A 15,351-nucleotide genomic window follows, 5' to 3' on the forward strand; every position below is an offset into this window, starting at 1 on the left:
TGAAAAAAAACGTTACCGGCAAAAAAAAAAGGGGGGGGGGGGGTGTCAAGATATTCGGGGAAATATAACCAGCATAACCCACGTGTGTCATGATTTCAGGTGCACAACGAATGACGTAATTTTGTGACGCGACGTCATAACTTAATGCAGCTTCCTCAGTGTAAACGTTTATCAAAATGACGTCATTTCGGAAACGTTTGACATGGTCCAAGCTTGCTATTCACAAAAATAATATTTTGCATAATGTGGATAATAAAGAAATTATTACACTCGCGAGTGAATCGTACTGATTTTACGAAACTCGTATCTGGATTCTCATGTAATATCCTCGGTCTCGCTCGGGCAATACAAGAATCCTGACACTTGTTTCATAAAATCAGTACGACACAAACTGGTATGATAATATCTCTATATCCTGCAACCATCGTTTCTTTTGACAGAATATGATGACTGATAAAGCTAAGTCACATCCTGCTAGTAACACTCCTGTGACGTCAAACGCATTAGCTACATTAAAAAATCGTTAATTTGACTTCTAGGTCATCGTACAATGTGGCTGAAATAACAGAAATAATAGTCTTTTCCTTTAATTGTTAAGATCTGCAGGATAAAGATAATAACTAGTTAATGACGTCGGATATATGATTTATCCTGTTCAGGCCGAATGAGAAATTTAACCCAGTAAAAATATTAGAACGATCAGAAACATGTTTAATATACAGCCAATAATATTTTATACAGAAATATATATTTGATATGTAATTACAATCGTTAAAACGTCTCTGTTAGTCGATAACGTCTTGCAAATTGCAGCAAACTCTGGAATGTCCCTTTAAATAGTTATTCACTATTTAAACTTTATTTAAAAAAGAAAGAAACAAAAACGGAAAACCAAAGCGAACGAAAGAAAATCGTGCTTATGCAGTTTTTGTTAATGTAATGCAAAGAAAAATAGGACTGTTTTTTTTTTATGGGGGCGGTTTTCGATAGAACACATTATAGCCTCTATTAGAAACATACTTATTTGCCCTTGATTTGCAAAGCGCTGAGCGGCCCCAATCAGCCACTAAATGACTTCGGGCGCGTTCACTCTCCAGTCGCTTGCAACAAAGGCCCTTTCTTACTACTGAAATGTGTAGTTAATAAAGTTTTATCTTATTATTAGTGTTTGTCAAATTGTGTGCAATCTCTTTCTTTTACAGAAAAGTAACTGTACAATATGTTTGGACACGCCGTAGTCAAAAGACCCCCCCCCCCCCAAAAAAAAAAAAAAAAAAAAAAAAATAATAATAATACAAATGTAATTAATGTTAGCCACTGTTACGACACTGTATATAACTTTTCTTGATCCAGGAGCAGAAACAATATATATGTGTATATGTATATGTATATGTATATGTATATGTTGAGGGAGTTTTATTTGTAAAATATTAGCTTTTGTTTATGTTCCCTGCCACTTACGCTTATAATCATGTATACAACAATGTCTTCATTTTAACATGTTGGGCATCTACCTACCTTTATGTTGCCTGCCACTTACGCTTATAATCATGTATACAACAGTGTCTTCATGTTAACATTTTGGGCATCTACCTACCTTAAATAATTGGCACGCAAGACTAACACAAATATATTTACACAAATATTTTGATGTAAACATAACAAGTATTGTTACTATAGGTACATTGTTTTAGGTTAAATTATATATTTAGTTGTTATTACAGCAAAATTTACACTTTATAATGCAGTGCAGCCTATATAGGCCTAATTGATTTGCAGCAAACAAAATATTTAGTCAATCAGGCGCGTGTGCAGGAAATTGTAGAGGCAGCCAAGACTGGCTAGTGGTGTTTTTAGGGGAGGGGTCTGGTCATGCATCCCTGGAAATACATTGAAAAACCCAAACATAATATAGCACGTGGGGAAGGGGACTGTTCTGATCGGAATATTACATATAGTCCGTCCTATCCTCCTACAAAAATGTTATTTTTGTAAATAATTTAATTTTGGTTTGACATAAAAATAAAAATAACAAAAATATACTATTTTTGTGTGTAATTTAGAAGACAAACGGCTCAGAAATAAATAACTTGTAGTAAATTCCATAGCAGGCCCGTAGCCAGCATCTTTTGCGGGGGGGGGGGGGGGGGGGGGGATCGAAATTTCATGTAGACAGAACTCATCAAAAGCGAGCGCCGAAGGCTCACTGGGTGTTGGTGCATGATACCCTGAGGGGGCGGGATTTAGCTCAGTTGGTTGAGCGCTCGCTTAAGGTGCTTGCGTCGCAGGATCGAATCACCTCAGTGGATCCGTTCCAACTAATTGGTTTTTTTCACGTTCCAACCAGTGCACCACAACTGTGTGCTTTCCTGTCTATGGGAAAGTGCATATAAAAGAAGCAATTTCACAGCTCATGCAAGGTCATACGCAAAGACAAGTTGCCGTGCAATTTGGTGTGAATGTTTGAACCATACAACGTCTTGTGATACGTTTACAGGTTACAGGAAGGGTTGCCAACCGTCCCCGGTCCGGGCGCCCACGTGTAAAGCTATGGTCCCACAGAGCCTGCGTTGGTATACGATGGGCTACGATGGCCTAAACCTACGATGGCCCGCGATGGTAGACAATAAAATATTATGCTATTGCAATCATACGACGACGCACGTCATCGTATGACCATCGTACGATGACGTGCGTCATCGTATGATGTAGCTTTCGTTGGTAGTCGAGGTAACCCGAAAAAGTCGTGCGACGTCGCACGAGCATCCCGCGATAGGCCTACGATTGTCTCACGTGGTCGTACGATGGTCGTACGATGGTCTACGACATCGTACGACGTCCTGCGTCATCACAGTATGGTATATAATTAAGTTCAATTCCACTTTTAGTTCAGTACACAACTATTTGAAGATGGCACAAGGTGGCAAGACCAAGAGCAAGGGCAAGGACAAGGGCAAGGGGAGTAGCTACTCCCAAAGTGGCTACGTGGACCCAGGATGATCCTGCGTCCTCGCAGGATCGTCGTACGATTTCCAACGATGCCGTACAATATCGTACGTGTCAGGTATTTACCTGTGGACAAATGAAAGTTATCTACGTGGTCATACGATAGTCTACGACATCGTCCGACGGCCGTACGTCGGTCGTACGACGGTCTTACGATGGTCTACGACGTTGATCATCGTAGACCATCTTTTGAACATTTCAAAAGATGATTTTCCAACCTACGATGGCTCTCGGAGGCCACAGAATCGTACGTCGACGCAGGATGGGCTCCACGATGCTCTACGATATTCCACGATGCTACCATCGTAGCCCATCGTATACCAACGCAGGCTCTGTGGGACCATAGCTTTACGTCACGCCGAGAGGACCGAGCAATCAGGCTTGCGCATTTGCACGATCGTCACCTTACTGCCACCGAAACTGCTCGCAACACCATAGGCACCCACAGTCGTCCCATCCTCTCCAAACTGTAAGGAATCGGCTGAAAGGCCAATCTCGTTGCGCGTTTTCCCTACGTTGGTCTCCCTCTGACGTCATTACGTAGACAACGTCGGATGAATTGTGCACATGCACCGGGAAGGTTCCGCATGATGCAATGGAGGCGTGTACTGTTCACGGATGAATCAAGGTTCACACCTTTCCGGCCTGACGGGCGACGTCGTGGGGAGAGATTTGCCGACGCGTGCTTTGATGAGAGGGACAGATTTGGAGGTGGCTCGGTCATGGTCTGGGGTGGAATTTTCCATGGTTTTATTTAACAAATATTTTTTTTAAACTTTTGACAAACTTAATTAATCTTATTACTGTAAGTATGCTTTTCCTAACCCTAACTCTAAATTTAACCCATTTTCTTTCGGGGGAAGGTTCCCCATACACCCTGTTGACTGGTTGAAATCAATTCCATAGTGCCATACCCAAATATTTCTTTCTAGGAGAAACACTGATATAGAACCCCTTGCCAAACAATGTGATGACGCCGGTTACACTTGAGAATATTACACGAACCTTTGTTGCGAAATATACGTTAACAAGTTGCATTGAGTTGTGGTTTGCAAGTAAAATGGCCTCATCACATAGCCACGACAAAAAACCGTTTGTTTTCAGTCGTACTAATGTATTTATAATAAATGATACATGACAAAATTGTAATACAGTTAAGCCTACTGGAACCCCTTGACTTCTAATCAGCGGTTATTGGATGGCAAACGCACAGTTATATCGACGCATGGTCACAGATAAAATCTGCTGTCGCCACATGGCTACTTTTTCAAAATAACGGAAAGGGATCTTTATGTGCACTTCCCACATCCCACAAACAGGATAGCACACACTGGTTGGAACGGGAAATAATCAAACGTGCCCACTGAGGAGGATCGAAAGTTCAGCAAATGGAACCTCAGACAGATGTTCTTGCTACGTCCCGCTCCCGAACTTGCATAAGATCATATCATTTCATTGTATAAATACAGAGTCGAGTTGCATTTTCCTCGGGTGCTGATGGGCGAATAATGTTGCAATCTCATTCACATCTATATCTTTGTCATAATGAATCGTTAGGTGCGCCAAATTAGAAAGGCGCCCCTGTCCCATAAACGCACGTATGTGTGTAAGTAGTCGCCGGAGTGTGCTAAAGCTTCGCTCACACTCGCACGAAGTAACCGGAAATGTGCACGCGGTCTTTAGCAGAACGAAGATATTAGGAAACATCGTTTTATTATATAACATTTAGTGAAATATCTTAAAATGTCGCTGAAATAAAAATGTTATCAGTCACTCAGTGACAATAACACATTTTAGAGTGAAAATTTCACGCTTTCACTCTAAAAATGTATTATCGTCACTGTAGAAAGTTTTATCTTCACTGTAAGAAAGCCAGAACTATTTTGAAGCTCGCATTTTAAAAAATAAAGGTAAATTGCCAAAAGTTATATAATAAATAGAAAATGTCATGTTTTTTGTCAAATATGATTTATATGTCATATCGTGAAGTTTGCAACCATATCACACTCGTCACGCTATCCTCTGTGTATCAACTGCGCGCAAAACTGTTATCATAACGTCATGTGATCCTCCCCCGGGCCTGCATAGTATGAAAAAAATGCGTTCCCCATGGAACGCACTATAAACATGTTTCTATTATCTAACTATTACAACGTGTTACTGTCACACACAATTCATTAAAAGTGTAGGTGTGTTTGTGTGTTTAGCGAGATTGCAGCTTTGAAAAAAAAAAAAAAAAAATCCACGCAAGAAAACCAAAACAATCAGGTCGCTACATTAATCTCCTATATTTAACACATGGTCAGTTATAACAAAACGCGATTTCATCAACTTAATTTTTACCTGTATCATTCTTTATTTTGTAAGCATAGGTGGGGACATTTATGATGCCAGGGGCTGGCATGCATAAATCTCAGCTGGAGACTCACAAACAACAGTGGTCATCGGCTGTCACGGGGATCCTATAATACCCGTAACTGAATAAAACACGATTATCCAAATATCTCTCCTAACTGTATATCTATTAGATCTCTCTGTATCAGGCAGTGTATACCCGAGTGGCTCGTCTCTAGGTAAAATCAGAGATACGATCTTATATAAATATATGTAATATAGCACGTTTAGTTCACTAGAAAACACAACAAAACACAATACACTTTGGAATCTGTATTAACCTTAAGCTGACAAATATATTTGCCGCAGTTAATTAATTAACAACAACAATAATAATAACAACCCGGAACTAATCACTTAATTAGTTAATCACTAGGTGTCTAGTTTACTCAATATTCTAATCACTTCACCGTGATACAACACACACACGTGTGATAATTGAGAAACGCTTCCAGGGGAACTTAATTAATAAAGGAATTACAACTCTATTCCTAACTGGTTAATTTTTAATTAACCCTCAACTACTCATTCAGTAACCTTGTAATACAGACTTAATACTGGTACCTATCACAATAAAGACAATAACCTACAGTTTACCTAGGTCCTCTAGGATGACTGGCTAAGCTTTAATAATTTTAGAACAGTGAAGCCTACAATTTACTTCGTCAGTTTACCAGAAACACTGTCTAAATAATATTGGTATAATACAGTATTAAAATATTTAAAGTCACATCAATCACATCAAGGTTATACAACAGAGCAGAAATATATATTTACCAAGTCCAAACGGACGCATTCCCCGGAAGCCTTCCAATATGTGTCTCCTCGTAATATCTAAAATCCTATCTATTTATTACAAAACCGAATATCGCCTGGGGGCACATCGCGGTACTAACCCTATCATGTGAATTTTCCACAGCGACCAAGACGACATTTTTTCTTAGATGGTCAGACTAGCTGTCGCCAAACCGCTAGAAAACAAGGTCGTAAAACAGAACTCGCGGAGGTATTACGTAACTACTGGCCGCATGGCCTCCACACCTGGTCTGGGTGTGCATTAGGGGGTACGGTCGCTTGGAGGTATTACGTAACCACGCTGCACACGACCCTCTGAAACAATTAACATCGCCACAGGCGAAAACAAATAAGAGCATGTACCGTCACATCGGCCATTCTTGAGCTAGAGCTAGAGAGCAGTTAGAAGGATGGAACTCTGACTAATTTTTTTTCGCAATTTCTAATAGAGGCTATAGTTAATTTTAATATTTTAATAAATATTAATTATTTAAATATTTTGATCACCACAAAACAAAACTCAGTTATTTTCAATGTAAGTTAAAGTCTAATAATCAATCATCAGCTATTGGACGTCAAACATTGCAATTGGGCATTAGTAATGTACACGTATTGACACTACAAAGCGTTGAGCCTACGTGTTGCAATATAATTTTAACCTGACCGTGGCTTTGAACTCTAAAAACCTGCAGCTCCATCTCAGATTTTCGTTTTGATAAGTACACTTGAACCCAGTGTAACTTTCACACAGCTTATGTAGACAATGTCTACTTTTACATTTGACCATGACCTCTAACATCAGGTACACCCTCTCAAAACAAGTGTGTGATCATAAGGTACAAATGTACCACAACTTGGTAGTATAGGCCAGCCTTTCAAAATACTGCCAACATTTGGACTCGAACCCCGTTATTATGGTTCTGGCTAAAGCTTTTTCGAAGCTATGAGGTCACCACATCAAACGTCACAGTGACGTCATAGCCTACAATGTTTTTTACGATATCGTAGCGCTAAGATAGTTAGGAGAATCTGGGCCCTGACCTGTGCTTATAAAACCACTCAATCTCTAATGACGTCACACAGCATACAATATGTATGGTGTTTTCATGACGTTAGTGTCTCAAACTCTATTAGAGTCTCGAGTCTAGACTCTAAAAACGTTTTAAAAGCACCAGGCCAGGTGTTTTAATGCATTATATTTTTTGTCTGTTTCAAGGTGGGATCTGTTGCAGGAAGTGATTTCCAAACTGACCTTGCGACGCGCCGTCTGTGACGACAGAACGGACCAACTTCACCACGTCGTGATCGTCAGCCTGCTGTTGGGAATGTCGCTGCTTGTCGGAGCATCTCAGTTTGTCGGCGACCCCGTCCGCTGTTGGATTCCCAAAGAGTACTCAACGGACGACGACCACTTCACCGACTACGTCAACAGCTACTGCTTCATCACACCCATGTACCACTTCCCCACGTATGAACCCATCCCCACGAGCCGTGCCGAGCGAGAGAAGACAGAAATAGGATTCTACCGATGGGTGGTCGTGATGTTCCTGTTCCAAGCGCTGCTGTTCTATGGACCCCACATGATGTGGCAGTTGCTGCAGGGTGAGTGCGGCATCAACGTGAAGAAAGTCATAGAAATGGCCATCGACGCACATCTCGGTATAGTGGACGAGAAGGAGAGAGAGGAAACCTTGTCTCACGCAGCCATTTTTATCGACAGGTGGCTGACAACTTATCGAGACCACTCCGCCTCACACTGGGCCAGATTCAGTGGCTGTTTCTCCAAGACGTTCTTCTGCTTTGGTACCAAATCTGGCTCGTACCTGGTAGAGCTGTACCTTCTGGTGAAGCTCCTCAACCTGGCCAACGTTCTGGGACAGTTCGCCCTGCTCGGCGCCTTCTTGCAGATGGACTACGTCACGTACGGATTCGACGTGCTCCTGTTCCTCTCAGAGAACGAAGACTGGCGCGACGTCGACCACTTCCCCAGAATCTCGCTCTGTGATTTCCAGATCCGCCAGCTGCAGAACGTCCAGGACTGGACCGTCCAGTGCGTCCTGTCAATCAACATGTTCCTCGAGAAGCTGTACGCGTGCAGCTGGTTCGTCTTCGCCGCAGTTGCCATAGCTACGCTCTGTAACCTGCTGTCCTGGGTGACAGAGCTCATGACCTCATCCAGGAGGGAGGCGTTCCTGGACAAACATAGGCTAAAGATGAAGCACATGAATGCCGACAACGAAACGCTCTTTAAGAAATTCTGCCGCGAATATCTGAGACCGGATGGAGTGTTCATGCTGAGGATGATAGAGCGGAACACGACGATTATGACGTCACAGGATATATTCAGTCTGCTGTGGGTTATCTTTCTCTGGAAAGACGGCAAGCTGAGCAACTGGGAAGCCACCGATACGTCGAAACTCCTCGACGAGTTCTGGAAAAAAGAATCAGAAAGAAAAAAAATCAAAACCAGTCTACTAAATGGCGAATGCTTTTCGAATTTTAAAAGATCCGTTGATCTATAATTTGGCCACCTCTCCCTAAAACCCCCAAAAACAACCAACCCCTCCAAAAAAAGACCAAAAAAAAAAAAAGAGAAAAAAGAAAGAGAGAGACCCCCCGCCCCCCCGAACATAACCATAACCACCACAACAAACCCAACCAATAACATAATAATACACCTATGCAAAGTCACTGATTAGTTATTTTCTGTTTTCTGTTTTAATTATACCATGAATGTATGAACCATTGATTTTATTATTGTGACTATTCTATCATTTAGACAAGGCGGTACGTAGCCCAGTGGTACAGCGCTCGCTTGATGTGCGGTCGGTCTCGGATCGATCCCCGTTGGTGGGCCCATTGGGATATTTCTCGTTCCAGCTAGTGCACCACGACTGGTATATCAAAGGCCGTGGTATGACTACTCTGTCTGTGGGATGGTGCATATAAAAGATACCTTGATGCTAATCGAAAAGAGTAACGACAACGGGTTTCCTCTCTCAATTTCTGTGTTGTTCTTAACCATATATTATGTCCAACGCCATATAACCGTAAATAAAATGTGCTGAGTGCGTCATTAAAGGGACACGCCCAAGTTGTTAACCATTACGCCGTGGTTTTTAGCTATTAAACCCATTTTTTTCACAAATAAAATTGCACTTTACTTACCGTTTATTATTTAAAATATACATTTCCATTCACCTGAAGTGTTTTTTGGTAATCCTGGTAATCCTGGTGTTTGTAATACCACAAAATGCATTTTTCGTATTTCTTAAAAAGCTACGCGCCTCTGAGAAAAAACCGTTGAGCAGACAAGGTCTAATCTATTTTTAGAGGGGATATTCCCCATTTCAATGTCACAGACGTTGGTATACCACGTGACCGTTATCATTTTGGTTCGATTTGTTTTCTCGTGCACGGTTCGCGCAATCAACATCCGATTTGTTGTCGTTTGCTTGTTGTTCATTTGTGAGGTTTTTCTTCACAGTTCCTGAACATTTTCATTAACAATAAAGTTCAGAGAAGTAAGTATCTCAATACAAAACGTTACAAGTCCTTAAAACCAATAATTTTGCTAAGTCTTACGATATCTGGAGAGGGGATACAACCTTGGGGGGTGGGGGGGGGGGGGTGGGGGTGGTTACCTTTATTTAAATAGAGTAGAGAAAAAAAATCTTACATTTTCGTCCTGGGGAGGGGAAGTGCCTCTCCACCCCTGACGACGACGACGACGACTACTACTACTACTACCACCACCCCCCCAAAAAAAAAACTACTACCACTACCACCCACCACCCACCACCACCACCACCAATAATAAACGGTGCATCTAATTGCTAATAACAATAGGTTAGGCACTAGTACACGGTTCCGAATAGCGAATGTAGGCTAATTGCGGTTTATACAAAATATATAAAATTTATTATTTCAAACACTGTAGTATAGTCAACATGGTCAGTGTCGTCTTATTCCCACTCAAGTATCATGATTGCTGCAGCAGCCACTTCCTAAACAGACTCATTCCGTTCGCTGTCCAGGACAGAACATTTGGAACATGTCCAGGAGAGGTGGAACGCACCCCAAGTCTGTGCGCACTCTGTGAAATTTGTCGTGACGTAGACATTTTTGTGCTTCGAGCGACATCTAACGGTGACATCAGAATACTAACTTTAAAAATTACTTCAAGCAATTGGGACATGGGGATTCCCATGGTATTTATCGATATAAAACCTGCTTTTTCACTCCATTTTATAAAAACGTGATCTAAGTGTGTTACAGGTTTGTAGATTAACCAAAATTACAATTCATTTTCGCTGGATGGAACTAGGGCGTGCGGCTTTAAATAAAACATTTCTTCCTTTCTTTCTTTATCTTTTAGAGTTACTAACGTAAAATATACTGTTTACTGTAAGCATTTTAAATAATTAAAGGGATATTCCTGAGTTTGCTGCAATTTTTAAAGGGACATTCCTGACTTTGCTGCATTGTAAGACATTTCCGACTAACAAAATATTTCTACATATTACTTACATATTAAATACATTTTCTTTTTTCGAATATCAGTGTCATATACAATGTTTTTCTGGTCGTCTTACTATTTGCAAGAAGCCCAGACTGGATTTTGTCTTCAAATATTTTCATACTTTTTCAACCATTTTAGGAAATACAATGAAATTTAACCTAGTACAAATATTAGAACGATCAGAAACATGTTTAATATACACCCACTAATATTGTATGCAAAAAATATATTTGATATGTAATTACAATCGTTAAAAAGTCTCTATTAGTCGATAACATCTTAAAAGGAATCTCCCTATAAAGGGTCCACACCGACGTTTCGGACTTCTTTTCTTCAGACTAGGAGTTAATGAAATATATATATATGGCATATGAATACATCGAGATGACCTAGGTGGAAATTTGACCATAACATGTATAGATAGAGAATGGTGATAAACTTTACTAGAAAAATGTGAAAAAACACACACATTTTTTACATTATTTCTTAAATTTGGAAGAGACAATAGTATACACTGTATATACATCATAAGATGCGTAATCCACAGATGAACAAAATACTCCAAACCCCATGTCTGTAGGTCATGTGGTTAGAGCTCCAAAGTCACTTTTATGAAGTATCATATTTTAGTCCCAAAACGGCGGCCATCTTTAAAGATGGCCACCATACGGGCACTAAGGTCTCACTACACAGATCACTTCCGGGTGAGAGTTCATTGATCATGGTCCACTATAGTTCCTAATTGTGACACATGTTATGGTTCACAAATTCACTTCTAGGAAATGGTGAAGAATTAAAACAATATGTATGTTTAATGGCTGTATTTTGCCCATGTTATTTTGTAATATTGTGCATCGACCTTTTGGGACATGGGTATATAGCGCAAGTGACAGCCGGAGTGAATCGGTTAATGAACCACCTGTTCGGACCGGTACTACAGTCAGATGCGGTCCTATAGCAAAAAACTGAGACGGAAATGTTCTCAATTTTGGAGTGAAAATAAATGCTTATATAATGTATGTTCGCAATTGTGTATGTTGTTTGTGCCAACGAGAACCCGTTCTATGGGCAATCTTCGCTTGAAGTTGGGCAGTTTAACATGGGTTTCAATGGCAGATGACATCTGTGTAGTGAGACCATAATGTAAAACATGAAATTACTGTTTATCCCAAAATATATAAGTTTAGCAAGCCAAAATGAAAATGTACTAGTGTAGCATCCTTATAAAAGGTAATTACATCGATGTGGATTTGAGCCAAGCGTATGGGGGCCCTATTTGGGTAAATATTGCAAACATGTCAATTTTATTTATTTTTATCATTTTTATTTTTATTTTCTTTGTATTTTTTAGGGGTGTGTGTGTCAAAATGTATATTCTAGTGTTCTTACATGTAATAAATAAATTTATCTGAGTGTCTAACACTGAGTTTCTCATTGTAAACGGTCAAAATTCAAGGTCACAAGGTCAATATCTAAATTCACCCTAATTTCTGTGATTTTGTACATAATGAATTTTTTCGAATGTACAGTCATAGTGACAAACAGTTTTGATGGTATTGTGAATATATAACATAGTATTCTACTATGAAAGTAGAATTTGTATCTGCCATTAATAATATGTGGATCTTCATGCTGAAATATACAGAACAAACAGGATTTCAACACTTCATTATGAAACAATGGTTGCCCATAGCAACAATTGATGGAAACTAATATTTTTAATGAACTAACTAGATAATTAGCTTCTTTGTATGTTCCCCATATCAGAACTACCAACAAGGTCATACATAACCATATAGTGGCTGCTTGTCTGATGGCCATCTATTGTGTGGATGACCAAGGAGTAACAATGTGATATGAAGTTTTATTTATCTTTTGGTGTATTGGTTAAAGTTCATAAGTTACACGGCTCTAGTATAGCTTTTCATGGTGTAAATGACCCAAATTATCAAATTGACTTCAAACCAAGTTTGACAAAATCGGTCACTAGACTTTAAGGTCTCACTACACAGATCACTTCCGGGTGAGAGTTCATTGATCATGGTCCACTATAGTTCCTAATTGTAACACATGTTATGGTTCACATATTCACTTCTAGGAAATGGTGAAGAATTAAAACAATATGTATGTTTAATGGTAAGCCTCCTGGCTGTATTTTGCCCATGTTATTTTGTAATATTGTGCATCGACCTTTTGGGACATGGGTATATAGCGCAAGTGACAGCCGGAGTGAATCGGTTAATGAACCACCTGTTCGGACCGGTACTACAGTCAGATGCGGTCCTATAGCAAAAAACTGAGACGGAAATGTTCTCAATTTTGGAGTGAAAATAAATGCTTATATAATGTATGTTCGCAATGGTGTATGTTGTTTGTGCCAACGAGAACCCGTTCTATGGGCAATCTTCGCTTGAAGTTGGGCAGTTTAACATGGGTTTCAATGGCATATGGCATCTGTGTAGTGAGACCTAAGCTACACTTCCAAAAAGTCCATCACAGTTTTTTGGACCCCTCAGGTACCAGACTAACCAAAAATCACTGTTGGATCTGGTCACCTTCTTGGTAGTCAATCTCAAAAATCCAAAGTCTGGCTCATGGACTAATGTAATATACGAAGCTAACACATGTAATATATATAATATACGAAGCTAAGACATGTAATATATATAGAATACTATACGAGTTTTCGCTAGATATCATTTTTACGAAACGAGTGAACTTCCCAAACGTATCTGATTCACTTTCGTTCGGTCAGATACGTTTGGGAAGTTCACGAGTTTCGTAAAAATAATATCTAGCGAAAACGAGTGTGGTATTTTATTTATTACCCTCCTTTAAATCACGCAAATTATGAAAAATCAATCAATCAATCAATCAATTTTGCATTTCAAGACCGGATGTTGATTTGCATAACTAGCCGGTGCACGACTACGTACCGGCGCATTGAGAAATAGTTCGTTGTACTTCCGCTACTTCTCAGTGACGTTTTCAGGGGAGTGATGTAGACGTACTTCACCATAAATTTCCATTGGGTTTATGCATAAATATATGTTTATTTTCATATTGGGTGAAAATGGGTAAAACTAATGGATAATTGCATATTTTAACAAAACGCCCCCAAGAAAGAAATGTTCCCGTTACCCAACTGGTTATGCTAATAATGATGAATTCACAAATCACAACTGACAATAACAATTTGTTGACAAAAAATCCAACCAATAAGAGAATAACAAGTGTTTTTGCAATTAAAAACGTGTAGCTTGCAAAAGCAGCTGAGTTCACGGGAAAACTAAAGTTATAACTTTAAGGTCGACGGCAGTCACTTTTCGCGCCCTTGTTTTGGCTTTGTACACAATAAATGTAGCATATCTTACCGTAATTTCACTTGAAGTCCATATTTCTTAAAAGGTACAATTTTTTAATCACAGAATTTTCTTCAAACACATTCAGGTGCTTCAGTAATGTTCGAAAAAAAAAAAAAAATCAATAGGAATTTTGCATTGGATTTTTTCCAGCATTCTTAAAACGGAAACGTCATGTACCCAGTTTGTGGTTATTGTAAGGAGGTGAAAAGTGACGTCATTGGAATTCTGACGTCATTCAAATTCAAAATTAGCTATATTATTACAATGCATCGCGACATTAAAATAAAAACTGGTCTACTAACCTTGACCCCTGTTAAATTTCTACAACAAGCAAACAACGCTGTTTACAGGTCGGTATATTTTACTTTTTCATAATTCTACAAAAAATATTAAGTTTAAGTTTAATTTTTTTTTTTAAATACCTTTTGTCAAATATATCATATGAAAAAATTAACGTTGGATATGTTTCATTTATTGTGTACGAAGCCAAAACAAGGGTCCAAAAAGTGACTGTCGTAGACTTTAATAATGATGAATTCACAAATCACAACTGACAATAACAATTTGTAGACCAAAAATCCACATAATAAATAAAATAAATATGTTTAATTATTGTTCTGTTCATTATTTTATTTTTATTTTTTATTTAAAAATATTTCTCGCGCGGTCCAGTTTACATAAACCTTTAATGAATGGCATTGCTGAATCGGTGAATGACATTTGTAGTAAAAGTTGTGGATGTTACTGACCTTGACATTAATTATGAATGAAAAAAATAGTCCCGTTATGCTAATAAGGTCGCTGTCCAACCAATCGAAATTGACTCTGTTCCCTGTTGACAAATCAAAATACAGTTTGTAATACGCACCTGGTGGTGCGTACGAAATTTGTACGACACCGCTATATCTTCACCAGGAGGGTAATACATATAATATACGAAGCATGGTTTTCTTCGTGTCGGTTATCGCCGACTGATTGGTAAAACTATTTCCTTCAGCTGGTATAGCATATCTATGTTACTAGCTAAAATGCAGTTATGTCAATTGTCCAAATATGATTTACATTTGCATACACAAACATTATGCGCCATATATTATATTACTATTAGGGTTCGAAACGTTTGCGGCTATAAAGGTTCGTGGTGAAAACGCCCCGTTACCCATATAAACTGGATTACAGACCCTACGCAAATATGTCTACAAAAATACTTAATTTATTCATAAGAACAAATTGCCTATTTAGGGGAATAAACACATCTGTATGGTACGT

General features: G+C 39.1%; 1 protein-coding gene across 1 annotated transcript; it reads left to right on the forward strand.

The window, feature by feature from the left end:
• The first annotated feature begins 2,996 nt into the window (after positions 1-2,996).
• Positions 2,997-8,717, forward strand: LOC121387585 (innexin unc-9-like). Its single transcript, XM_041518746.1, has 2 exons — positions 2,997-3,064; positions 7,412-8,717. The coding sequence occupies exons 1-2, from the start codon at positions 2,997-2,999 to the stop codon at positions 8,715-8,717; spliced, it is 1,374 nt and encodes a 457-aa protein (XP_041374680.1).
• The last annotated feature ends 6,634 nt before the right edge of the window (positions 8,718-15,351 follow it).

This window comes from Gigantopelta aegis, chromosome 13 (genome assembly GCF_016097555.1).
Source record: "Gigantopelta aegis isolate Gae_Host chromosome 13, Gae_host_genome, whole genome shotgun sequence".
NCBI classification, from domain to species: domain Eukaryota; kingdom Metazoa; phylum Mollusca; class Gastropoda; order Neomphalida; family Peltospiridae; genus Gigantopelta; species Gigantopelta aegis.

Coding starts and splice junctions, on each gene's coding strand:
- LOC121387585 (XM_041518746.1), top strand. CDS start 2,997: ATGATCCTGCGTCCTCGCAGGATCGTCGTACGATTTCCAACGATGCCG. Junction 3,065..7,411: donor TACAATATCGTACGTGTCAG/GTATTTACCTGT, acceptor GTCTGTTTCAAG/GTGGGATCTGTTGCAGGAAG.